The 24,913-nt window shown below is 48.3% G+C and overlaps 1 protein-coding gene across 1 annotated transcript; it reads right to left on the reverse strand.

Annotated features, from left to right (window-relative positions):
- Positions 1 to 1,074: 1,074 nt before the first annotated feature.
- On the reverse strand, positions 1,075 to 23,646 carry LOC125440307 (protein S100-A16-like). The gene is made up of 4 exons (XM_048510064.1): positions 23,326 to 23,646; positions 9,111 to 9,426; positions 5,832 to 6,007; positions 1,075 to 1,564 (listed from the first exon to the last, which is right to left on the reverse strand). Exons 3-4 carry the CDS (start codon positions 5,985 to 5,987, stop codon positions 1,409 to 1,411), a joined length of 312 nt encoding a protein of 103 aa, XP_048366021.1. The 5' UTR covers positions 5,988 to 6,007; positions 9,111 to 9,426; positions 23,326 to 23,646; the 3' UTR covers positions 1,075 to 1,408.
- Positions 23,647 to 24,913: the final 1,267 nt, after the last annotated feature.

Below are 24,913 nucleotides of genomic sequence, written 5' to 3' on the forward strand. Positions count from 1 at the left end.
GTTGTTGTTTGCTCTCATTTTAAATACTTTCTACTGCTGGAGGCCATCTCAGAATTGAGTGTGAACACTGGTCATTCCACAACCTTCAGTTGCCTGTTGCTGCCCCCCAGTGATTGCTGCTGCTCACTGCAGGAGTACACACCTAAAATAGGACAGCAGCGTGATTCATGTCTTACAGAACATTTGCTACCCTCTACTGGATACATCGAAGAACTGCACGTCTGAAAGACCTTTTGCTACCCTCTACTGGATACATCGAAGAACTGCACGTCTTAAAGACTTTTTGCTACCCTCTACTGGATACATCGAAGAACTGCACATCTTAAAGACCTTTTGCTACCCTCTAGTACAGTGTTTCCCAACCTTTTCGAGGTCAGGGTACCCTTGACCTCACTCTTCATATCTCACGGTACCCCTGCCGCCACCCCCCACCTTCCCCTCCCATTGCCCCTGCTTGCCACACACCCCACCTTCCCCTCCCAGGGTGAAGGGAAGCACTGGGGGGGTGGCTGCTGACCTTGTGGCAGCCCCTGCCCCATGGGCCAGTTCCATGTCCTTGCTGGCGCCGGTGGGAGACACCACAAAATGAAGGGGGGCGGTAGTGTTGCCGTGGTACCCCTGGGACATGCTCACGGCACCCCAGGGTACCACAGTACCCTGATTGAGAATGGCTGCTCTAGTAGATACATCGAAGAACTGCACGTCTTAAAGACCTTTTGCTACCCTCTACTGGATACATCGAAGAACTGCACGTCTTAAAGACCTTTTGCTACCCTCTACTGGATACATCGAAGAACTGCACATCTTAAAGACTTTTTGCTACCCTCTACTGGACACATCTAAGAACTGCATGCACATCTATTTTTTTCCCCAGATGAGTTGCTGATATTAGTCAGGGTCATTAGCACATCTTAGCATGCAGCCATGAGAAGAAGAGTCCATACAAGTGGTGCCTCATGGTGAGCTCCCATTCCAAAAGACATGTGACACTTCTTTTGGAGTAGTGAGAAGATACCAAGCAGCCGAGGTTAAAGGAATATTGAGAAGATGGATTCTCCCAGAGGACAAAGACACTTTGAGTCAACTCTAGATTTTATTCAAATAATGTTCCAAAGATGCTGTGCTCCCCTGAATTATTAACCCAAAACAAAACCTCACCCAGTTGCCGTATCCCCCAGTATAGTCCAGAAGAGGGAGCAAGTTCCCATTCCCAGCCTCCTCTGAGTTAGACTTTACGACACAGTCAGGAAGAACCTCAGGAAAGGAGGCAGATGATACATGTAGGACCAGGTTCAGCCAGCAGGGGGAGCTAGAAAGACATCAGTGGTTGGATTGTTTTGGGGCCGGCAAAACAGTAAGTCTAGAAGGGGCGCGAGCAGATGAGACATTGGTTTCCTTTTGCTCACTGCTACGAGTCGTCCTTCTCCGGCTCTTCCATCGTGGACAAGTGTGACATGGCAATACTGCCCATTAAAGTCCAGTACTCGTGAAAACGGATCAGCCCGTCTTGATTCTTATCATAGGTTTGCCTCAGATCGTCAATCGCCTGCTTGTCCTCAGTGTGCTGGAGGTGGAAAGATAGGACAGGAATGGTGAAAACGCAGAAGCAAAAAAAGCTGGAAGGGACCTCAAGGGTCATCTAGTCCAACCCCTGCCCAACAAGGTGCTGGTATTGACCTTTAAGGCCTTACGCGGCATGGGGCCCTCATACCTGCGGGACCACATCACCCCTTATGTCCCACATAGGCCACTGCGTTTGGCAGCAGCAGAACTGCTGGTGACCCCTAGCCCCACGATGATACGGCTGGCCTCGGCCCGGGCCAGAGCCTTTACAGCTCTGGCCCCTGCCTGGTGGAATGCTCTACCTCCAGCTGTCCAAGCCCTGCGGGACCTTGGTGAGTTCCGCAGGGCCTGCAAGACAGAGCTATTCCACCGGGCTTTTGGAGGGGCCGGCCGTGGTTCTGCCGCCCCCCACTGAAACTGAGGCTGCCGGGTTCCATCTTTTATTACGGTTGGGCCTGATTTATGGATTCCATCGCGGGCCCGGCCTACTCCCTCCCTTTCTTTTTAGCCTGAGATCGGGCGCCTGTTTTTAAACAACTTCTGTTTTATAAAAAACCTTGGTTGTCTTAATTTACAGCTCTCTGCTGTTTGTAATCGCTGCATAGGTTTGAATGGGTTCAGTGTTTTATGTTGTTGATTTTATGCTGTTGATTGCTGTCCGGTAGAACAGCCGTATTGTGAGCCGCGCCGAGCCCTTCGGGGATGAGGCGGCCTATAAGTTCAATTAATCAATAAATTAAATAAATAAACACTGGAAATTCACCACTACCTCCCCTCCTGACTCCCCTAGTGACCCCTGCTTTATGTCTAGCAATAATGACAGCTACCTGCTGAAGTGCTGGGAAAAACCTGCCCCCACTTATTTCTGGAGATATTTTTTATGGCCAAACAAAAACATCGCAGCAAGTCAAGTACACTTATCTGTAAAAGCAAACATGTAATTTATGTAGGGTTGCCATGCTGAGCTTGGTAATTTGTGGGAGAGTTTCAGGCATGGGTGAGGTGGTGTGTGACGGGCATGATATCACTTGGGGGGGGTCTATCACAGGGGTAGGGAACCTGCGGCTCTCCAGATGTTCAGGAACTACAATTCCCATCAGCCCCTGCCAGCATGGCCAATTGGCCATGCTGACAGGGGCTGATGGGAATTGTAGTTCCTGAACATCTGGAGAGCCGCAGGTTCCCTACCCCTGGTCTATCAGCTGGCAGAGACAGAAAAGCTGGACTATAAAGTGTTAAACTCTAACGGAGCCTGAGAGTGTGAGTGACAGGCGGTGAGAAGGTGGCTTTTAGGAAGAGTTGGAACTTCAGGCAAGAATTGGACATGTTCCACTCTGAGTTGCAGGGACAGCAGACACGTTTTAGTGCAGTGATGGCGAACCTTTTCGAGACCGAGTGCCTAAATGGCAACCCAAAACCTACTTGTTTATCGCAAAGTGCCAACACGGCAATTTAACCTGAATACTGAGTTTTTAGTTTAGGAAAAAACGGTTGGCTCCGAGGCATGCGTTACTCAGGAGCAAGCTTGGTGGTAGTCGGTGGCTTTGCTTTGAAGCAACTGTGCAACTCTTCCAACGGGTGAATCATGACCCTAGGAGGGTTTAGAAACAAGCCCCATTGCCAGCAACCGAGCTTACTCCCAGGTAAAGGATCACGCTTTAGTTCTTCGCATGAAAATCAGTGGGGTTTAACAGCACTTAACAGGGTTACCTCCACTGCTTCCCCAAAACTAGGTCTTAGGTTTAATGCTAATAATCAAGCCCAGCGGCCCAGGCCAGCCTAGATGTGGGGGGGGGACTCTGTTTGTGCGTGCCCACAGAGAGGGCTCTGAGTGCCACCTCTGGCACCCGTGCCATAGGTTCGCCATCACTGTTTTAGTGTCTGGGAGAAACCTTTAATTTTGGTGGGAGGTGAGAGCGTTGGGAGAGAGAGGGTCCTGAAATCTAGCCAGGAAGGGGATTTACTTCTAGAAGAATTCCTAGCCCAGTTTCTTGGAACAGAGCTAATCAGTCTTCTGGTCAGAGTGAGTAGAACTGAGGGAGCTGACAGGGAGAAACCCCAAAGTGAAAAAGGGAGCTCAGGGCTGGGAATTCCCCAACTCCTCTGGGGACTTAGCAACCCGGGATACAGGCAAACATAGGATTGTGAAGATATTAAGTAGGGTTGTTCACGTGTTTATAGACATGTGTATCCACTTGAAAACTAAATAACAGAAATGCCCAAAAGCTCCTTCTGAGCCTCACAAAAAGCTGGAATGAAAACCAAAACGAGTGGGGTTTTAAATGGCTGGGGGGAATGAACAGCTGGGAAACTCTGTGGGCCCAATCAGAAGCTTGGGGTCACAGCCCCTGCCCCACCTCAGTACAGACACCTGCCCTGCAGTGGCATAGCTAGGGAAAATGGAGCCCGGGACAAAATCTGAGTTTTGCTGGTATCATCAGGAGAGTCACCTGACGATAGCCTGAAATTTTGGTGCCACTAGCCTAAAAACTGCGCCCCCTGCAGGCCAAAATTGAAAAAACAGTAAAAAAATACAGAAAGCCACAAACGAACCTGCAATTTTTGCGCCCGCTACAACGTGGCGCCCGGGGCACTTGTCTCCGGATGTCCCCATGGTAGCTACGCCTGCGCTGCCCTGTCTTAACCCCACTGATTATTGCTTTAGTCCAGGGGTCCCCAAACTTTTTAAACAGGGGGCTAGTTCACTGTCCCTCAGACTGTTGGAGGGCCGGACTAAAAAAAACTATGAACCAATTCCTATGCACAAATGATTGTAAAATGTTTGATTTCACCTTTCAGCCTTTCTGTCATGGTCTATTTTTAGAACAGTGACCAAAGTATGTCAAGTACAGGGTGGGCTCCAAATATTGTTGGGGAGGCTGTGGAATACCTTCCCCTGTAAAAAAAAAGCAGAACTTTCCCAATGAAGCATTCCATCTAACCCCAGATCAGGTATCTTCCTGGGTTCTTTCCTCCCTAGCAGCCAGTGAGCGATTCGCCAGCCTGGCTGATGCCAATGGGAGTGAGGCGGAACAGAAAGCCTGAGAGCAACACATGGAATAGCTGAGAGGGAAGGGCGGAGCAGGCGTTGCCACATGTAAGGTTTCCAACTCTGGGTCAGAAAATTCATGGAGATTTGGGGGTGCCATCATGTAATTGCAATCAACAGCTGTTGGGGCCGGTTCCTCCTCTCCCTCGAGCCCCCACTGCACATGAATGGAGCCATCGCCGCCATGCCTGGCGGGCCGGATAAATGCCTTCAGGGGGCCACATTTGGCCCCCGGGCCGTAGTTTGGGGACCCCTGCTTTAGTCGGAGATTTGGATCTACCATCCCATCTGCATCCAAAGCCTTCGATCCAACAGTGGATTTAGGGGTACCAGAGGGATCAGGTGACCCGGGCGCCACTCTAACATATCACATGTGGGGGACATGGGGCAATCCCCCTGCCCTCCCCCCCCCAGAAGCAAGTCATCTGCCCACTGCACGCCCGCTCACTGGCCACTTAGTCAGCCACTTCTTTGGAGCAGCCTCCATCTGCGGCCCCCACATGCCATATGCATGCCAAACTTCAAGACTCCTCCGCCAATGACCAGGGCACCTGGCTATGATGTCAGGACCCAGGGCACCCGGTGGAGCCCAGGGCGAGCCCAGCATTCCTGTGGGCTCCTGAAGCACCATGGTGGTGGGGTGAGTGACTAGGGAGGCTCTCAGGCCAGAGGCGTAGCTGGGCCAAACTGCGCCTGGTGTGCATTTTATATTTTCTCCCCCCCCCCGCAAACGCCCCCCCCGCAACGTCCCCCCCTTCCCACACTTACCTTAGTTCCTTTCCTTTTTGAGAACTTTTTCAGGCTGCAAAAGGCCTGTTCTCAGTAAAAAGGTCTGATGGGAACTATACTTCCCAGGAGACCTTGTGAGCCCCAAGGATGCTCCCTGGGAATAACAATGATGGTCCTCCAGGGTTTTTACTGTGAACAGGCCTTTTGCAGCCTGAAAATCATGAAAATGGAAAGCAAGTGTGGGAAGGAGGGAAGGCTACTCGAGGGGGCACCACGGAGGGGGAGAGGGAAAGGGGGAGGGGCCTGGGGCAATTTTCTACGCCTCCCCAGGCATGCGCCCGGTGCACGGGGCACACCCACCGGTCCCCTTGTAGCTTCGCCACTGTCTCAGGCACAATTGTGGGGTGGGAGGAGTGGGTGTGGATGGTGCCCGGAGCTTGCCTTGGACACCACTTTAGCATGGTACACCTGTCTTGGCCTCTCATCTCACCATCAGGGCGTGGTGGAGCTCCTGGCTCACCATCTTCTGAAAGCTGTCCTTGCTGATCCCACGCTTTCGCGAAAAGAAACCTCTGGTGGCGTACTTGTCATAGTTTTTCACCAGCGTCCCAATGGCCTCCTCCAGCTCTGTGAGCTCACTCGCCATCGTCTCTGCTCCCGGCGCCCCTGCAGGAAGAATGGAGATAGGCATCCTTCTTTGCTGATGTGTAGACACACAACTCTGCTTTAAAATGTGGTTCAAGGAAGCACTGCGGCACTGCGGCAGGGGAGGGGAGCCACATAATGCTGAGCATATATTTAGCACCTCCACATGAGCCACCACAAGTCTGGGGAACTAGATTAGCTTGTGTACACCAACACATGCCAGCTGGGTGACCTTAGGCTAGTCACAGTTCTTTGGAGCTCTCTCACAGTTCTTTGGAGCAGCAGTGGCATAGGAGGTTAAGAGCTCATATATCTAATCTGGAGGAACCAGGTTTGATTCCCAGATCTGCCGCCTGAGCTGTGGAGGCTGATCTGGGGAATTCAGATTAGCCTGTGCACTCCCACACACGCCAGCTGGGTGACCTTGGGCTAGTCACAGCTTCTCGGAGCTCTCTCAGCCTCACCTACCTCACAGGGTGTTTGTTGTGAGGGGGGAAGGGCAAGGAGATTGTAAGCCCCTTTGAGTCTCATGCAAGAGAGAAAGGGGGGATATAAATCCAAACTTTTCTTCTTCTTCTTCATGCAGATGAAGACTGTATCTCTCACCATCCAGCCACATAGATTAAAATAGAGAACCTCTCTCTCCACTTTTCTATCCAGAATGGAGTGCACCAATTAGCAGTGGCGTAGTGGTTAAGAGCAGCAGTGGCGTAGCGGTTAAGAGCAGGTGAATTCCAATCTGGAGGAACAGGGTTTGATTCCCCGCTCTGCCGCTTGAGCTGTGGAGGCTTATCTGGGGAATTCAGATTAGCCTGTGCACTCCCACACACACCAGCTGGGTGACCTTGGGCTAATCACAGTTCTACTAAGCTCTCTCAGCCCCATCCACATCACAGAGTGTTTGTTGTGAGGGGGGAAAGGAAAGGAGATTGCAAGCCCCTTTGAGTCTCCTACAGGAGAGAAAGGGGGGATATAAATCCAAACTCCTCCTCCTCCTCCTCCTCTTCTTCTTCTTCTTCTTCTTCTTCTTCTTCTTCTTCTATTAAAGCCTCCTCTTACTAGTTAGAAACTATGAATTGGCTCCAAGTTTTTTTTTTGTTGCCAGCAAACACGTGCATGCCTGAGGAAGCACTTCTGTGTTTTGCCTCAGCACACCGTGCTTATAATGCAAAGGTAGCTCTTACCAGAGAATTACCAACACAATTGACCTCTAGTTGTAAGCTGCCTTCAACCTGTTGGATCCGACAGCCTGGCATGCAGCAGGCACGGAATTCTGGGAGAGCTCAGCGAACATTCTAAAAGTGACAGTTGGAGACTGCAGCTCTCTGACTGAGGAAAGATGTTGTCAGTGTTCTGTTAACTAAAGCAACGTAAAAGCCTCTGACTGGAAGTTTAATACTGTAAACTGTGCTTGTTATTGGTAACCAAATTGTAACCAAAATGATGAACTGTAAATGTATTGACATATAAGTGTTACTTTGCTTATATATATTTTTCTCTCCGTATAAGTAAAGTTCTTTTGCTTATGATTTCTGAGGTAAAATGGCTGGTCTTCACCAAGATGGCTGTTGTTATTTAAAGTGGCACACACACAAAATCGATAGATAGATAGATAGATAGATAGATAGATAGATAGATAGATAGAGAGAGAGAGAGAGAGAGAGAGAGAGAGAGAGAGTGAGTGAGTGAGTGAGTGAGTGAGTGAGTGAGTGAGTGAGTGAGTGAGTGAGTGAGTGAGTGAGTGAGTGAGTGAGTGAGTGAGTGAGTGAGTGAGTGAGTGAGTGAGTGAGTGAGTGAGTGAGTGAGTGAGTGAGTGAGTGAGTGAGTGAGTGAGTGAGTGAGTGAGTGAGTGAGTGAGTGAGTGATTGATTGATTGATTGATTGATTGATTGATTGATTTTGTACCCCCACATGACCAGATCAACTGCGCCGGGGAATCTGTAACTGGGGCTTATTTTTGGAGTAGGGCTTATATTTCAAGCATCCTCCAAAAATCCCAAAAAATCATACTAGGGCTTATTTTCGGGGTATTTTCAGGAAAACAGAGGGGTGTGCGATCGCGTGCGATCGCGTCGCGTGCGATCGCGATCGCGTCGCGTCGATGGCGTCGCGTCGCGTCGCGCGATGCGTGCGTCGCGTGGCGATGCGTGCGTGCGTCGCGTCGCGTCGCGTGCGATCGCGTGTACACATATACACATGTAAATACATCTGTTAACCTTCACAACCAAGGGGGGGAGTGGGAAGGCATGCAGTCACTGTTTCAATAAATAAATAACAAGAGGGCGCAGTTCCTCTGGGGGAAATGGCTGCTTTGGAGAAGGGAATACTGTAGCATTGCACCCCACTGAGGTCCCTTCCTTAACTCCCCCCACCCCCCAAATCTCCAGGCATTTCTGAACTCAGAGTTTGTAATCTATGAGTTTCTGCCTGGTCCCTAAAGCTCAACAGGAGAACTGATTCCAAACTAACCTCTGCTGGAAACTGGTTTAATCACTGGGGATAGTCCTATTGGGACACCTTCAAAGCACCCCACCTTTGACTTCAAACTCTTGCGTCCTTGTTTCCTAGAATGACTTGAATAGGAAGAGGAGCTGGTTTTTATACGCCAGTTTTCTCCCCCTTTAAGCAGTTTCAAGGTGGCTTACGAACTCCTTTCCCCTCCTCTCTCTGCAACAGGCACCTCGTGAAATAGGTGGGGCTGAGAGCATTGGGAGAGAATTGTGACTGGCCCAAGGTCACCCAGCAAGCTTTATGGGGAGGAGCAGGGAATGAAACCCAGATCTCCAGATCAGAGTCCATCACTCTTAACCATCAAACCACTCTGCCCACCAGCAAGCCCACAGAAGGAATTGTTCCCTTTACCCCTGGGTCGAGGACACCCTTGTGCAAACAGTACATAAACCAGGAAATTCCCATGTTGCTTCTCCTGCCTTCTGTCATTCCTGTGAGCCTGCAGGAGGGATCACAACAGGGGTCGTCAGATCCAAGAAAGAGGAAAAAATCGGCCCTATATTGATCCCAAACTTGGACTCACATGCTTTGCCGCCCTTTCTCCATAGCAAGAAGCTTTGATCAATCTGTTGGTAGAGATAGAGGCGTTGGGGTTTGGAAAATAATCGTTTACCTGTCACAGCCGGTCCTGGGTTCCGAAGGCCGTTTTCTGTGTGCGTTTTCAACGTCCAGTCCAGAGCTGCCCCTTTCTGTTTGCTAGGAGAAAGTCCAGATGCTCAGAGTAATTTACTTAACTCTGTGTTGAAGGTGCGGTCATCCCTCCGAGCAGGCCTCGAGTGGAAATGGAGGATGCGGCGCCATCCACAAAACAGCAGGAAAGCCAGCCCTTCCTGTCCAGATACCCAATAGGGATGAATGGATTTTCTTTCCTGGTTTCTTCTCGCTTTGTTGTGTGAGTTCACTTCAGGTTCAGGCCAAGTTCCCCGTCCCTGGTTAAACAGACAAAGGGAAACAAACAAGCTATTGATGATGTTTTGGCAGAAACTGCGAGTCAGAGTATAATTCTGGCCAACTTAGTATTGTCTACTCTGACTGGCAACCGCTTTCCAGGATCCCTGCCAGAGAAAGGTCTTTGTCAGCACCTGCTACTGGGATCTTTTAACTGGAGACACTGGAGATAGAGGATGGAACCTGTTGTACGCAAAACAGGCGCTCTATCACTGAGTAGCATAGTTAAGAGCGATTATTTTAATTCCTCCTTACCTAGTTTTTTTCTTCCAGAAACCGTGTATTTTCTTTCTTTTCAGGTGTCCAGAGGCTTTTTCGGGGTCGGAAGAGAAGATCTGCAAAATTTCAGATTGCTCTCTGCAAATGCTCAGAGGCAAACAAGCGGCGTCTTCCCTATCCATCCTCCTGCTGCAACAGGAGGTGGTGATGGCCACTAACCTGGATAGCTTTAAAAGGGGCTTGGACAGATTTATGGAGGAGAAGTCGATCTATGGCGACCAATCTTGATCCTCTTTGATCTGAGATCGCAAATGCCTTAACAGTCCAGGTGCTCGGGAGCAGCAGCAGCAGCAGAAGGCCATTTCTTTCACCTCCTGCATGTGAGCTCCCAAAAGCACCTGGTGGGCCACTGCGAGTAGCAGAGAGCTGGACTAGATGGACTCTGGTCTGATCCAGCTGGCTTGTTCTTATGTTCTTATGTTCTTATGCTCACTAGAGTTCCCTGTGGTGAGAAACGTGAACTGCTGCCTTGTGCTCCCGTAATTATATTATTGTGAAACTGTCATTTTCAAACGATGCGGACGGGCTTAGAAATGCAGCCAGATTCCCTGCACGTGTTTGAAAATGATCTTGGTATTTCTTGTTTTATTGTCGTGCCCTTTTTTATTTATGATCCTGCCAACCTTTGGTTGAAGGGATTGAAAATGAAATGAAGTTTTGATTGTTAGCCAATTTGGAAATTTGATGCTCAGAGGCAAGCAGCGTATCCTTCCTGCCTCTATTACAGCCCCCCCATGGTGCATAACTTAAAAAAACTTTGGCAAGGGCTGAAGTTACAAAACGGTGCAAAGAATCTCTGGAAAGAAAACACGGAACTTCATTTTTACATATGACAATAGCAGCATGAATACTCTTTGCGCAGAAATGGAAAACTCCAGCTATGCCTGTGTAACCTGTAACTGTGGGTTCTGTGGGGCAGAACCTGGAATGAGTTTGCAACAACAATTTTTAAAAACAAAATGGTTCACTTTCTTAACATATAACATCAACATTTAACATCACACTTCAAGGTCCTGTTCAGGTTGCATTTTCAAGTCCTTATATTTACAGTCTACTGATACTGCCAAGTCCAATTCTTCTTTGCAAGTGGGTTGGCTCCTGAAGACTCCAAGGGCTTGATGAACAGGATTCAACATGATGAAGGTTTCCAGGAGAACTCTCACCCATTACAACCACAAAAAGAAACCCTTAACAAGGTGTTAAGGGCTTATACAACCAAGGTCCAAGTCTGGTAGCCTTGTCTCCTCCAACTACATGAGGTCTGCTGCAGCCTCTTGCTGCTTTGAGTCTCCACCCCTTACTGGGTCAACCCATTCTGAGCATGGGGGTTACACCTGCAAGTGGAAAAGTGAAGGTAATAGAGCTGGCATTGACTTGTTAATTTAAGAAAAGAATTTTTTGGATAATTGGAAAGCCTTGAAAGGTTATTTGGATAAAACAGGGGGGAAACTGATTGTATGTGGTTTTGAAGGTTAGGGTTTATTAAAGTAAGAGCCCACAGAGAAAAGTGGGTTTTTTTTTTATTTGTAGTAGCACTAAAGATCCAATTTTACCTAGGTTGTTAAATCAGCAAGTGGTTAAAATATTTTAGTGTTACTAGCGCAGACAAAACTGGGAGTCCTTATGGAAAATGTACTTGGTTTTCCTGCGTTTCTTTTTTGTGTCCTTTGTGATGTAAACTTGTGTAAGTACTAATTAAAACATTAGCTTGGCAAAACAGCATGTAGAGATGGAACAGAAAACTGCAAAGAAGAAGAAGAAGCAGAGTTTGGATTTATATCCCCCCTTTCTCTCCTGTAGGAGACTCAAAGGGGCTTACAATCTCCTTGCCCTTCCCCCCTCACAACAAACACCCTGTGAGGTAGGTGGGGCTGAGAGAGCTCTGAGAAGCTGTGACTAGCCCAAGGTCACCCAGCTGGCATGTGTGGGAGTGCACAGGCTAATCTGAATTCCCCAGATAAACCTCCACAGCTCAGGTGGCAGAGCTGGGAATCAAACCCGGTTCCTCCAGATTAGATACACGAGCTCTTAACCTCCTACGCCACTGCAGATCCAATTTTACCTAGGTTGTTAATCAGCAAGTGGTAAAAAAAAAATTAGTGTTGCTAGCGCAGACAAAACTGGGAGTCCTTATGGAAAATTTTCACAACTGTTGGCAAGTGGATTTTGCTATTCCGCACAGCTTCAAAGAGCACTGAAAGCAGTTTGAAAGTGCGTTATTCTGCATGTGCGGAATGAGCCAGAATGTGTTTTCTGAGGACTGGAATTGCCACTGGTTGGTAGCCACTCTTTCCTGCAGAATTGCGTTACTGTTTAACGCCGTCCCCCCAGAGTGGGTGGGCCTTTATTTGTTTGTTTGTTTACTTGTTTACTGATTGATTGATTGATTGATTGATTGATTGATTGATTGATTGATTGATTGATTGATTGATTGATTGATTGATTGATTGATTGATTGATTGGGTTTTGTATGCCGCCCTACCCCCGAAGGGCTCTGGGCAGTGAACAACATAAATCACATATATACAATAACCCTTAAATACATTAAAACAATTTAAAACGCAGCGATCAGTAACAAACAATGTCCGCAATAACCCTCATTAAAACCCTCCCAAAAGGGGGGGGGGGAGAGGCGGGTCCCATAGGTGGTAAGGGACCCAGAGGTGAAGAAGAGGAAGAGGAGGGGGCACCTATCAGCGTTTGGACACTCCAAAAGCCCGGCGGAACAACTCCGTCTTACAGGCCCTGCGGAACTCACCAAGATCCCGCAGGGCCCGGACAGCTGGAGGGGCAAGGGCTGTAAAGGCCCTGGCCTGTGTGGAGGCCAGCTGCATCATTGAGGGGCCAGGGACTACCAGCAGATTGGCCTCTGCTGAGCTCAGAGGCCTAGTAGGGACATATGGAGTAATGCGGTCCCGAAGGTACGAGGTGAGATGAGATGATGGCCCCCTCCCCCTCCTCCCAGGGTGGGTGGGCCATGACCAAATGACGGGGCCCTCCCCTCCGTCCCCCCAGGGTCCTGATGTGGTAAAGTGGTGAGCGATTTTGTGTTCAAATTCCCATGCAACCATGAGGCTTCCCAGTAACTTTGAGCCAGTCATTTTCTTTCAAGGTAGCGAGCAGATAAAACGCAGGAGGAGAGAGTCACGTCTTAACCATCTTTTTCCCTAGCCGCCCCCTTCTGTCCACGGTGAAATAATGGTGGCATCACAGCAAACAGTTCTCTACCACGCCTCCACAGTGAATCAGGAACATAAGAACATAAGAACTAGCCAGCTGGATCAGACCAGAGTCCATCTAGTCCAGCACTCTGCTACTCGCAGTGGCCCACCAGGTGCCTTTAGAAGCTCACGTGCAGGATGTGAAAGCAATGGCCTTCTGCGGCTGTTGCTCTCAATCACCTGGTCTGTTAAGGCATTTGCAATCTCACATCAAGGAGGATCAAGATTGGTAGCCATAAATTGACTTCTCCTCCATAAATCTGTCCAAGCCCTTTTTAAAGCTATCAAGGTGAGTGGCCATCACCACCTCCTGTGGCAGCATGTTCCAAACACCAATCACACGTTGTGTGGAGAAGTGTTTCCTTTTATTAGTCCTAATTCTCCCCCCCCCCCCCAGCATTTTCAATGGATGCCCCCTGGTTCTAGTATTGTGAGAAAGAGAGAAAAAATTATCTCTGTTTACATTTTCTATCCCATGCATAATTTTATGGACTTCAATCATATCCCCCTTCAGACGTCTCCTCTCCAAACTAAAGAGTCCCAAACGCTGCAGCCTCTCCTCATAAGGAAGGTGCTCCAGTCCCTCAATCATCCTCGTTGCCCTTCTCTGCACTTTTTCTATCTCTTCGATAGCCTTTTTGAGATGCGGCGACCAGAACTGGACACAGTACTCCGTGCGGTCACACCACGGCTTTATATAAGGGCATGACAATCTTTGCAGTTTTATTATCAATTCCTGACTAATTATCCCCAGCATAGAGTTTGCCTTTTTCACAGCTGCCATGCATTGAGTTGACATTCCCATGGAACTATCAACTAAGAACGTGGTGTGATGGTGGTATGATTGTGGTCAACTCGTTTTCATCCTCTGCAGGATTTATGTTTGCTATTTGTATTGACTGCATTAAATAAAGTTAATAATACTATCTGTTTAAAAGCAAATTCTCCAGGGTTTTTCTGACTCACGTGCTCTGCCCCAGTGCAGGAAGTACCCCCCAAAAAGCCACACCTATATAATTATGTAGCTTGTAAGTATATGTTCCCCCAAATGTGCCTTGGCCAGGGACAGAGTCACTGAGTTGCACTCTTCCTCCCCCTCCCCCCATCGTGTTTTTTTTCCAAACACAGACACGTAGTGCACTGAATAGCTACAAATTGCTTCAGTCCCACCAGAGTATGATCGCAAGCAGCACATACAGGGTTGAAGGAGAACTGGTGGAAATCAGAAATAACAGCAAGACCATCGTATCACAGAGGCGAAGCTACCGGGGGCGGGGGGGGGGGGGGCGTTGCACCGGGCACCCCCTTGTGGGAGGCACAAAAATTGCAGTTTCGTTTGTGTTTTTTGGTATTTTTAGTGGTTTTTCAGTTGTTGGCTTGCAGGGGGTGCAGTTTTTAAGCTAGCAGCACCAAAATTTCAGAGATTTTTTGGGATACTCTCCTGATGATAACACCCAAGGTAGCTGAGGTTTGGTTCAGGGAGTCCAAAGTTATGGACTCCCAAAGGGGTGCCCCCATCCCCCATTGTTTCCAATGGGAGCTATTAGGAGATGGCAGCTACACTTTTGAGGGTCCATAACTGTCGACCCCCTGAACCAAACTTCACCAAACCTGGGTGGTATCATCAGGAGAGTCTCCCAAAGATACCCTGAAATTTTGGTGCTGCTAGCTTAACAATTGCACCCCTGACAGCAGGCACCCTCCAAATTTCCCCAGATTCTCCTTTTAAATCCACCTCCTTCGGCATAGATTGAAAGGGAGAATCTGAGGTCCCCAGTTTAAACATTGAAAGTGATGCTGTTTCAGGGTGGGGGAGAATCCACCCCAAAACAGCATCACTTTCAATGCTGTTTTAACTGGGGACCCCAGATTCTCCCTTTAAGGTGGATTTAAAAGGAGAATCTGGGCTCCCTAGCTTAAACACTATTAAAAGTGATGCTGCTTGGGGGTAGATTCCAGCATCACAGCGGTTGGCCATGGGGGGGGGGGGGGCATGAAACTCATATTTTGCACCCGGCTCCATTTTCCCTAGCTACGCCTCTGTCATATCATTTCTAAGTGTTTGCACTCATCCAGTAATTTTGTAACCCCTAGAAAATGCAATTGCTTTTTTGGATGCAAAGATGCTTGACATTTGGGGCGGTGGTAGAAAGAACCAGTAGATCTCAGCTGATTTACGATTACCCCATGAGATTTTTAAGATAAGAGATATTCAGAGGTGGTTTGCCATTGCCTGTCTCTGCTTAGGATCCCTGGATTTCCTTGGTGGTCTCCCATCCAAGGACTAACCAGGGCTGACTCTGCTGAGCTTTGGAGATCTGAAGAGATGGGGTTATCCTTGACTATCCAAACAAAGGCAAGAGATGAATGGAGGTGGTTTGTCATTGCCTGGCTCCCTTGGTGGTCTCCCACCCAAGGACTAACCAGGGCTGACTCTGCTTAGCTTTGGAGACCTGACGAGATGGGGTTATCCTTGACTCTCCAAGCAAAGGCAAGAGATGAATGGAGGTGGTTTGTCATTGCCTGGCTCCCTTGGTGGTCTTCCACCCAAGGACTAACCAGGGCTGACTCTGCTGAGCTTTGGTGATCTTAAGAGATGGGGTTACCCTTGACCAGGGGTCTGCAACCTGCGGCTCTCCAGATGTTCATGGACTACAAATCCCATCAGCCCCTGCCAGCATAACCAAGTGTAGTCCATGAACATCTGGAGAGCCACGGGTTGCAGACCCTTGCCCTTGACTATCCAAGCAAAGGCAAGAGATGAGTGGAGGTGGTTTGTCATTGGCTGGCTCCCTTGGTGGTCTCCCACCCAAGGACTAGCCACGACTGACTCTGCTGAGTTTCAGAGATCTGAAGAGATGGGGTTACCCTTGACTATCCAAGCAAAGGCAAGAGATGAGTGGAGGTGGTTTGTCATTGGCTGGCTCCCTTGGTGGTCTCCCACCCAAGGACTAGCCACGACTGACTCTGCTGAGTTTCAGAGATCTGAAGAGATGGGGTTACCCTTGACTCTCCAAGCAAAGGCAAGAGATGAATGGAGGTGGTTTGTAACTGCCTGGCTCCCTTGGTGGTCTCCCACCCAAGCACTAGCCAGGGCTGACTAACCCTAACCCTAACCCCTAACCCATCCAGGTCCGAACATTTAACTTCCCTCTCTAAATGTAAAGTTAATGGATAATTTCAGCCAGCTACAATCCAAAACAGTGATCTGGAAAAGGCATGTTTAAGCCCAGTTAATACCATTTAACGCGGTGAGAAATATTGACTGAGCCATTTCATAGAGGAGTCTCCTTCTGATCTTTTATTTGAAGAACCTGGCCTTTCCAGTGAACAGTAGAGCGTTCTGAGAGTTGGCGTTGTTCTCCCGCTGGTCGCTGTATTTGTTCACCTGGCGTGTCTTTATTCTTTTGGGTGGGGCCAACCCAGTTTGCTTTGAATGGCTTGGTTCAAACAGAACGGCAGATCAAGGTTTCCTTATGGCATGACTGCCCTGACCTAGGTGGCACAGTTGGCCTTATCTTGTCAGATCTCAGAAGCTAAGCTGCTTAGTATTAGGATGAAAGACCTGCCAGGAATGCCAGGGTCACTATGCGGAAGAGAGATGGACTAGATGGACTCTGGTCTGATCCAGCTGGCTTGTTCTTATGTTCTTATGTTCTTAATGGCAAACCAGCTCTGAATATCTCTTGTCCTACAGCATTGCCAGAAATCAGCTGCATACATACACGCACATATATAACTAGCAGGGCCCGGCCACGCGTTGCTGTGGCAATTGTCCTTCTCATCACAGTCCACAACCCACACAGATGTCCATGCAGGTCCAATGATCCCCAGCATAGCCTTTTGGGGTGGTCAAATGGAATCCCTCTTTCCCTTTTCAATTCACATTGTTATATGGTGGTGTCTTTTTTTTTTTAAGTATAAGTGTAACCCTTTCCATTCCACCAAAGCGGAACTTGTGTCCAGAGTGCGTAATCCCGCTGTCCATGAAGGTCTGGTTGACAAGCACAGTGAAGTGCCTATGGCTTGGAGTAAAGGCAGAACACTTGGGAGCAAGTGAGGCTATCCCAGGCAGGCAGCAGAGGCCAGGGAGGTGAGGCGCTCAGATCCGAGGGGCCAGCTCCCTGGGTTCTTAAGGAGCCACCGTGCAAAAGAAGCTGAGGAGCCAGTAGTAGTTGGTTAAGCTTCCCCATCTCCAGCGTGATTTTCTTAGAAGAGAAAAGGCAAACTCCAGCTGCAGCTTTTAGTAAAAGGGAGCTGTGGCAAATATGGGTGAGGAAGTGGGTAAGAGATGGTTGGATGTGAGGGAGGGCAGAGTGAGGAGTGTGAGGATGAGCTGGATGTGTGTTGTGTGGTAGCAGTGGGCGAGGTACAGAGAGTGAAAGTTACCTGCGTGTGAGGGGGGGAACCCCACTTGACGCGTCTCCTACGGCAAAGTGTGGCCCATGTGTTTCAGACTTCCCACCTTTCAGTATCTACCTAGGTATTACCTATTTACTGTTTCCACTGCTTCTCTCTGCCCATCTGCGGGAACATCCTAAGCCCTCAGGCCACAGACAGGCAGGCTGCACGGACATTCTAAGGGTGACAGTTAAACACAGCCAGCTTCATGGCCTGGTGCGCCAGGAAAAAGACGTTTTACCTGGCTCAGGTATGGACTTTTGGTGATCTGAAGGTCCGATTACCTGCCCAGAACAGGGAGGAACGTCATGTGAAAATTTGGGGGCGATCTGTCCAGCCGTTTCGGCGTTAGGGCATGACTAACAAAGTCACGGTTCGCTTTTTATATATAGAGATATTGATGTTACTTTCCACCACCAGAATTTGGAAGAGGGCTTTATCCTCACCTGGATAGCACAATTTCAGCAGATCTTGGAAGCTATGCAAGGTCAGCCCTGGCTAGGACTTGGGTGGGAGGCTCCATTTTTTAAGATCTTTGCACGTTGTTTTGTATAAACACTTTCTCCATAAATCTCGAGCCACTTTCTTGGTCCATCAATCTTCGTCCATAAATCTCGAGCCACAATTTAAATTTCCAAGCATCTTCAGTTTAAGAAAGATTTCGTTTTTAAATGTCAGAGGCTGTGTCAGATTTGCTGGCTCTCCGAGAGCTTTCAGCCTCTTGCGGCCGTCTGAGGTTACTACTGCTCACTACAGGAGTTAGGAGCAGTTGTTTAAAATTCCTCCTGCGCAGACTTCCAGCAGGGACAATCCGATACCAGCCCCACCCAGGAACTTTTTATCTGCACGAAAGTCTGACAGGAAGCCACGAGATCAGTGCCTAAAATACTTTCCCCTCTCCTATCCTGCTTTATTTTAAGCATCCGTCCTGTACAAGATTTCTGTGGGGAGCAGACAAGAGGGGGAATGCCACGTCTATATTGGCTCTCTGCTGCCATCTGTTGAGCAGAAATAAAAACTGCAAGCGTGTGACAACATTTGGGAATTTCCAAGAGTAAGCATCTAGATTGGCAGAGATTATTGGCATGCTTTTAGGAGCAAAGTGATGCCATTTTTGTATCTCCACACTTCCTCAGTTTGTGTGCAGTTTTTTAAAAAGATCTCTCTGCTCCAAAACTGTTGAGGGTATTAAGGTGATGTTCATATCATTCAGCTGGCAAATAGCACAAATACCACTACTATCTTACATCTAGCAATTCCTTACCACTATAACAAAAGGGGCTTCGATATTATACTAAATATCACACTATACTGAAACAGAGGATTTTACTCAGAATGTCAACTCAATGCATGGCAGCTGTGAAAAAGGCAAACTCTATGCTGGGGATAATTAGGAAAGGAATTGAGAATAAAACTGCAAAGATTGTCATGCCCTTATATAAAGCAGTGGTGCGACCGCACTTGGAGTACTGTGTTCAGTTCTGGTCGCCACATCTCAAAAAGGCTATCGAAGAGATAGAAAAAGTGCAGAGAAGGGCAACGAGGATGATTGAGGGATTGGAGCACCTTCCTTATGAGGAGAGGCTGCAGCGTTTGGGACTCTTTAGTTTGGAGAGGAGACGTCTGAAGGGGGATATGACTGAAGTCTATACAATTATGCATGGGATAGAAAATGTTAACGGAGAGAAATTTTTCTCTCTTTCTCACAATACTAAAACCAGGGGGTATACATTGAAAATGCTGGGGGAAGAACTAATAAAAGGAAACACTTCTTCACGCAACGCATGATTGGTGTTTGGAATATGCTGCCACAGGAGGTGGTGATGGCCACTAACCTGGATAGCTTTAAAAGGGGCTTGGACAGATTTATGGAGGAGAAGTCGATCTATGGCTACCAATCTTGACACTCCTTGATCTGAGATTGCAAGTGCCTTAGCAGACCAGGTGCTCGGGAGCAACAGCAGCAGTAGCAACAGAAGGCCATTGCTTTCACATGTGAGCTCCCAAAGGTATCTGGTGGGGTCTGCGAGTAGCAGAGTGCTGGACTAGATGGACTCTGGTCTGATCCAGCAGGCTCTTTCTTATGTTCTTATGTTCTTAGACTGAAACATAATATACATTGTATGGTGTGCACTGTAAGTTGCTTATTGTTGGAGATTTAAAAGAGACTGTGTCATTTAGTATAAAGCAGCTTTTGTTTGTGGCTTTGTCTACACAAGTCCCTGAAAACATTTGCAAAACATTTTTGATCTTCCCTCCCATTCGTCCACATTCACCCCCCTCAAAATCATTCCTGGCCTCCATTTTGTATTTCTCTCTGAGGCACAGTTTCTCTCCCATGGCACTGTTTTGCTCTCTGGGCCATGGAGAGAAACACATCTCACCGTGACGTGCCTCTGAAGATGCCAGCCACAGATGTGGGCAAAATTTAGGAACAAAAACTAGCAGACCACGGCCACGTGACCCAGAAGAACCACAACATCCAGTTAATTCCTGCCAAGACGGCCTTCAATAACACACAGAATCTTCACTGGCAATCAAAGAGGCGAAGGAAAGACATGCCCAAGAGCAGGAATTGCTACGTTCTGCCTGCCAGTGCCAAAGAGTTAATTAATTTGAAAATTTCAACCACCTCAATGCACCCTGGGGCATCTTTATGCATCGGTGCAAGACGTAGCTCTTTTTCCCGGGCTAATTTGCATGCCACCTCACGGCACAAGCAATTGCCAGTCTGACCCTGACAAGCCTTCTGATCGGCCATTTGACAATTGATTAGTGGTGCTGATTTTTTAAAAAAAAACAACATTGTTTTGGCAATAACTGCAGCCACAACGCAAAGATCTTAATTTCGTGACCGACGATAAGCCACAACAGCCGTTCTGTGGCCGGTTGTGCATCCTGCTACCGATTATCACTTCCGGGTTGTACCTGGGAATGACATATTGATATCTGTGGCGTTACCAAGATGACATGCCCGCCTCCTTGTTCCTACCCCTCAACCAGAGGTGGGATCCAGCAGGTTCTCACCAGTTCCCGAGAGTAGGTTACTAATTATTTGTGTGTGTGTAACCCCCATGCTCAGAATGGTTGACCCAGAAAGGGGTGGAGACCCAAAGCAGCAAGAGGCTGCTGACCTCATGTAGTTGGAGGAGACAAGGCTGCCAGACTCGGACCTTGGTTTGTATAAGCCCTTAACACCTTGTTAAGGTAACTGCAATATTGTTGGGAACTACTGGGAAGCTGGTCGTTTATTTTTGCTATGTTGTAAATGTTGGAGTTTATTGTTTCAGGGTTTCTTTTTATGTTTGTAATGGGTGAAAGTTCTCCTGGAAACCTTCATCATGTTGAATCCTGTTCATCAAGCCCTTGGAGTCTTCAGGAGCCAACCCACTTGCAAAGAAGAATTGGACCTGGCAGTATCAGTAGACCGTAAATATAAGGACTTGAAAATGCAACCTGAACAGGACCTTGAAATGTGATGTTAAATGTTGATGTTAGATGTTATATGTTAAGAAAGTAAACCATTTTGTTTTTAAAATTTGTTGTTGCAAACTCATTCCAAGTTCTGCCCCACAGAACCCACAAGCTGAGGTTACATGTGCCGAGAGGGGGTTACTAATTGGCTCTGCTTTTCCATTAGAAATTCCATTAGGTCCAAAAATCATAAAATCCTGTTGTTTCCTATGTGGCTGGTTAGCAAAGGTAGAAAACGGGATAATTATCCCTGTTGGGCTGTTTTAAAAACATGTTTTAGAAATAGGGTAAAGTTCCTTGTTTAAGGAAAGTATCCTTCTTTTGATTTCTAGAAACAAAATTAACTATTTGAAAGTATTAAGTATTTGACAGGCAGTCAATTAGAGGAGAAGTAGTTGTTTCTGTTGGCAGTAGACGATAGGACTTGCTACAATGAGTTTAAGTTATGGACAGAAAGATACCAGCTAAAAATTAGGAACTTTTTTTTTTACAGTAACAGAGAAATTATTAATGCCCCACCCCCAGAATGCCCAGCCACGCCCCCGTCGTGCCCCGCCCAGCCCCATTAGCGCTACGCCACTGTTTGAATCCCACCACCATGGGAACCTGTTACTAAAATTTTTGGATCCCACCACTGCCCCCAACCCCCCACTAGTTGCCATGTTCAGTTTGAAAACACTATGGTCCCTTCTGCACATGCAGAATAATGCACTTTCAATCCACTTTCACAATTGTTTACAAGTGAATTTTGCTATTCCGCACGGTAAAATCCAGCTGCAAAGTGCATTGAAAGTGGATTGAAAGTGCATTACGCTGCATGTGCGGAAGGGGCTAACTGCGTAACGTTGCCATTCAGTTTGCGAGAGACTTTTAACAGGCACGGTTGAAACAGAAAGAATAGACTGTGCGCTTTGTTTTTTGCAAGGCAAAGTGAAACAGGAGTGTTTAAATCCAACCAGCTGGCACAGTTGCCCAGTGTCAACGAGGTCAGAGAACACGATATGAAAAATGGCCTACATGGCATCAGAATTGCTTTCAAATTCTTCAGTTTTGTGAGAATTTGTAAGCAACCTCATCTCCTCTTAAACCTGAGGTGTTTTTCTTCCCTTATGTATTTATTTGTTTGCTTATTTGCTTGCTTGCTTCGCTTTTATCCCACCTTTCTTACACGGTGAGGGCCCGAAACAGCTCACAGCATTCTCCTCGCCTCTGTTTCACGCTCACAACAACCCTGAGAGGTGGGTTAGGCCAAGAATGTGTGACTGGTCCAAGGTCACCCAGTCACCTTCTGGGACAAGGTGAGGATTCAAACCCAGGTCTCCCAGATCCTAGTCTGGCACTCTAACCACTAAACCGCACTGTCCACTGACTGTTACTCCTGGAAACTCAATTTACAGGTTGTGCTGACCGAGGCGAAAGCAGTCATTTACGGAGGAGGCAACTTTTCGTTCATGGAAGGTTGCCAGGTCTCCTCAGCCACTGCTGGGGGATGGAGAGTTGGGTTGCCAGATTCATGACAGGGACCCCAGTGGAGTACGATGCCATTTTCACCCTCCAAAGCATCCTTTTTCTCCACGGGAACGAATCTTGGTAATCTGCGGATTAACTGTAATCCCAGGGCAGTGGTGGGATCCAAAAAATTTTTAGTAACGGGTTCCCATGGTGGTGGGATTCAAACTGTGGCGTAGCGCCAATGGGACTGGGCGGGGCATGACGGGGGTGTGGCCAGGCATTCCGGGGGTGGGGCATTCCTGGGCAGGGCTGTGGCAAGGACGCAGCTGCTGCGCCGGTCCTTGGGCAGGAAACAAATGCACGCAGGCGCAGGCTGCCACTCACGCCGGTGCACCTCCTGCTAGACTGCTTCAGAGAGCAGCAGTGGCGTAGGAGGTTAAGAGCTCGTGTATCTAATCTGGAGGAACCGGGTTTGATTCCCAGCTCTGCTGCCTGAGCTGTGGAGGCTTATCTGGGGAATTCAGATTAGCCTGTGCACTCCCACACACGCCAGCTGGGTGACCTTGGGCTAGTCACAGCTTCTCGGAGCTCTCTCAGCCCCACCTACCTCACAGGGTGTTTGTTGTGAGGGGGGAAGGGCTAGGAGATTGTAAGCCCCTTTGAGTCTCCTGCAGGAGAGAAAGGGGGGATATAAATCCAAACTCTTCTTCTTCTTCAAGTTCTGCGCGCTACTGCTGAGAGGAGGGGCGTAACTAAGGCAAAAATCACCAATTAGTAACCCCCTCTCAACACACACAAATAATTAGTAACCTACTCTCGGGAACCTGTGAGTACCTGCTGGATCCCACCTCTGTCCCAGGGGATCTCCAAGTCCCAAGGCACTCTGTCGAAACAGGACCACCAAGTAGGCCTCACACAGATCGTCAAGGCTTCCCCTTACCAGATGGGAGCAAAATTGTTTTCATTCTTCCTCACCTTTACACCAAATTTATCTGGCCAGGCCGCACTCCCATGCAACGTTCGAAAAAGAAAGCAAACTGCTTCCAAACTTACTTTCTGCCAGCCAAGAAGCGTTGTGGCTTCGGCCTCCGACGCTTCACGCCTTCGTCCCCTGCCCGGTTCTACTCGGGCTCATCCAGCTCTCTTGCAGAGGCACCCCACAGAAATATGGAAATAATTTCTTTCTTCCAGCGTTCCCTTTGAGACCGACTTGCAGCTGCGGCAGCCGCTGTGTTTTAGGCTGCGTTCCAGATCCCGGGCCTTTCGAGGGGGTTGCGAGGAGGAGAAAAGCATTCCACAGCGGAGCTTAGTTTACTTTACTGCACACTTGTGCGAGCATGTCACTATTAAATGACTGGTTTTCTTGGAAAGCTCTCCTCTTTGTGAATGTACAATGATATTGCTTATGCAAGGGGTTAAGACCCCGGAAACATTTGTAGACAGAATCGGAAGGGAAAATCGGAAGTATATTTTGGACGCTCCACGCTTACGATACGGGGCGATTGTTTTTTGGTCCTCATTTTAGGTCAGATTTTTCCCCCCTGCTATTTGGCACAATTATTCATGCCTCTGGGTCAGGTCCAGTCAAATTCCAGTCTGGTGACTTCACATTGAACAGAAGTTTCAGGCCGAATCTCCATCTCATTTTTAGCCCTCTCTTCCTTTGGAGAATTAAGAGCGGCAGGCGTGGTTCTTCCTTTCCTCCATTGTCTCCGTACAACCACCCTGTGAGGTAGGTTAGGCCCAGGCCCTTTCTGCACCTGCAGAATAATGCACTTTCAATCCACTTTCGATGCATTTTGAAGCTGGATTTTACTGTGCGGAATAGCAAAATCCACTTGCAAACAATTGTGGAAGTGGATTGAATGCGCATTATTCTGCATGTGCGGAAGGGGCCCAAAAGAGTGAACTGGTCTAAGGTCACCCTTTCACAGAAGAAAAAGAAGAATGGCATAGCGGCAAACCACTAACAAACCTGCACAACTTCTCTAGAAAACTGGTCTCTGACAATGGTCTGTAGTAAAATTCTTTGCTGTGGTTTTCCTTTTGCTTTCCCCACCTGCCTCTTTAAAACGCTTCATGGTCACCTGGCCGCTCTCTTCCAGCCCTGTTACTCCCCTTCCCCTGGGGTGGTGAGATTCATTCAGCCAATTGGCCATACTACCCCCAAAAAATAGCTACCGATTCTGCTGAACTGGTGCAAACCAGCTGAATCCCACCACTGGGTGTGTGCCTGCTCGCTCTCTGCTCAGCCCCTAGGCCGCAGAGGTGGGATCCAGCAGGTTCTCACAGGTTCCCGAGAGTAGGTTACTAATTATTTGTGTGTGCCGAGAGGGGGTTACTAATTGGTGATTTTGCCACGTGATTTTTGCCTTAGTTACGCCCCTCCTCCGCTCCTCAGCAGTAGCGCGCAGAACTTGAAGCAGCCTAGCAGGAGGTGCACCGGCGTGCGTGGCAGCCTACGCCTGCGTGTATTCGTTTCCCGCCCAAGGACCAGCGCAGCAGCTGCGTCCTTGCCACAGCCCCGCCCAGGAATGCCCCGCCCCAGGAATGCCCGGCCACGCCCCTGTCGTGCCCTGCCATGCCCCATTGGCGCTACGCCACAGTTTGAATACCACCACCATGGGAACCTGTTACTAAA

This window comes from Sphaerodactylus townsendi, linkage group LG01 (genome assembly GCF_021028975.2).
Source record: "Sphaerodactylus townsendi isolate TG3544 linkage group LG01, MPM_Stown_v2.3, whole genome shotgun sequence".
Classification (NCBI taxonomy): domain Eukaryota; kingdom Metazoa; phylum Chordata; class Lepidosauria; order Squamata; family Sphaerodactylidae; genus Sphaerodactylus; species Sphaerodactylus townsendi.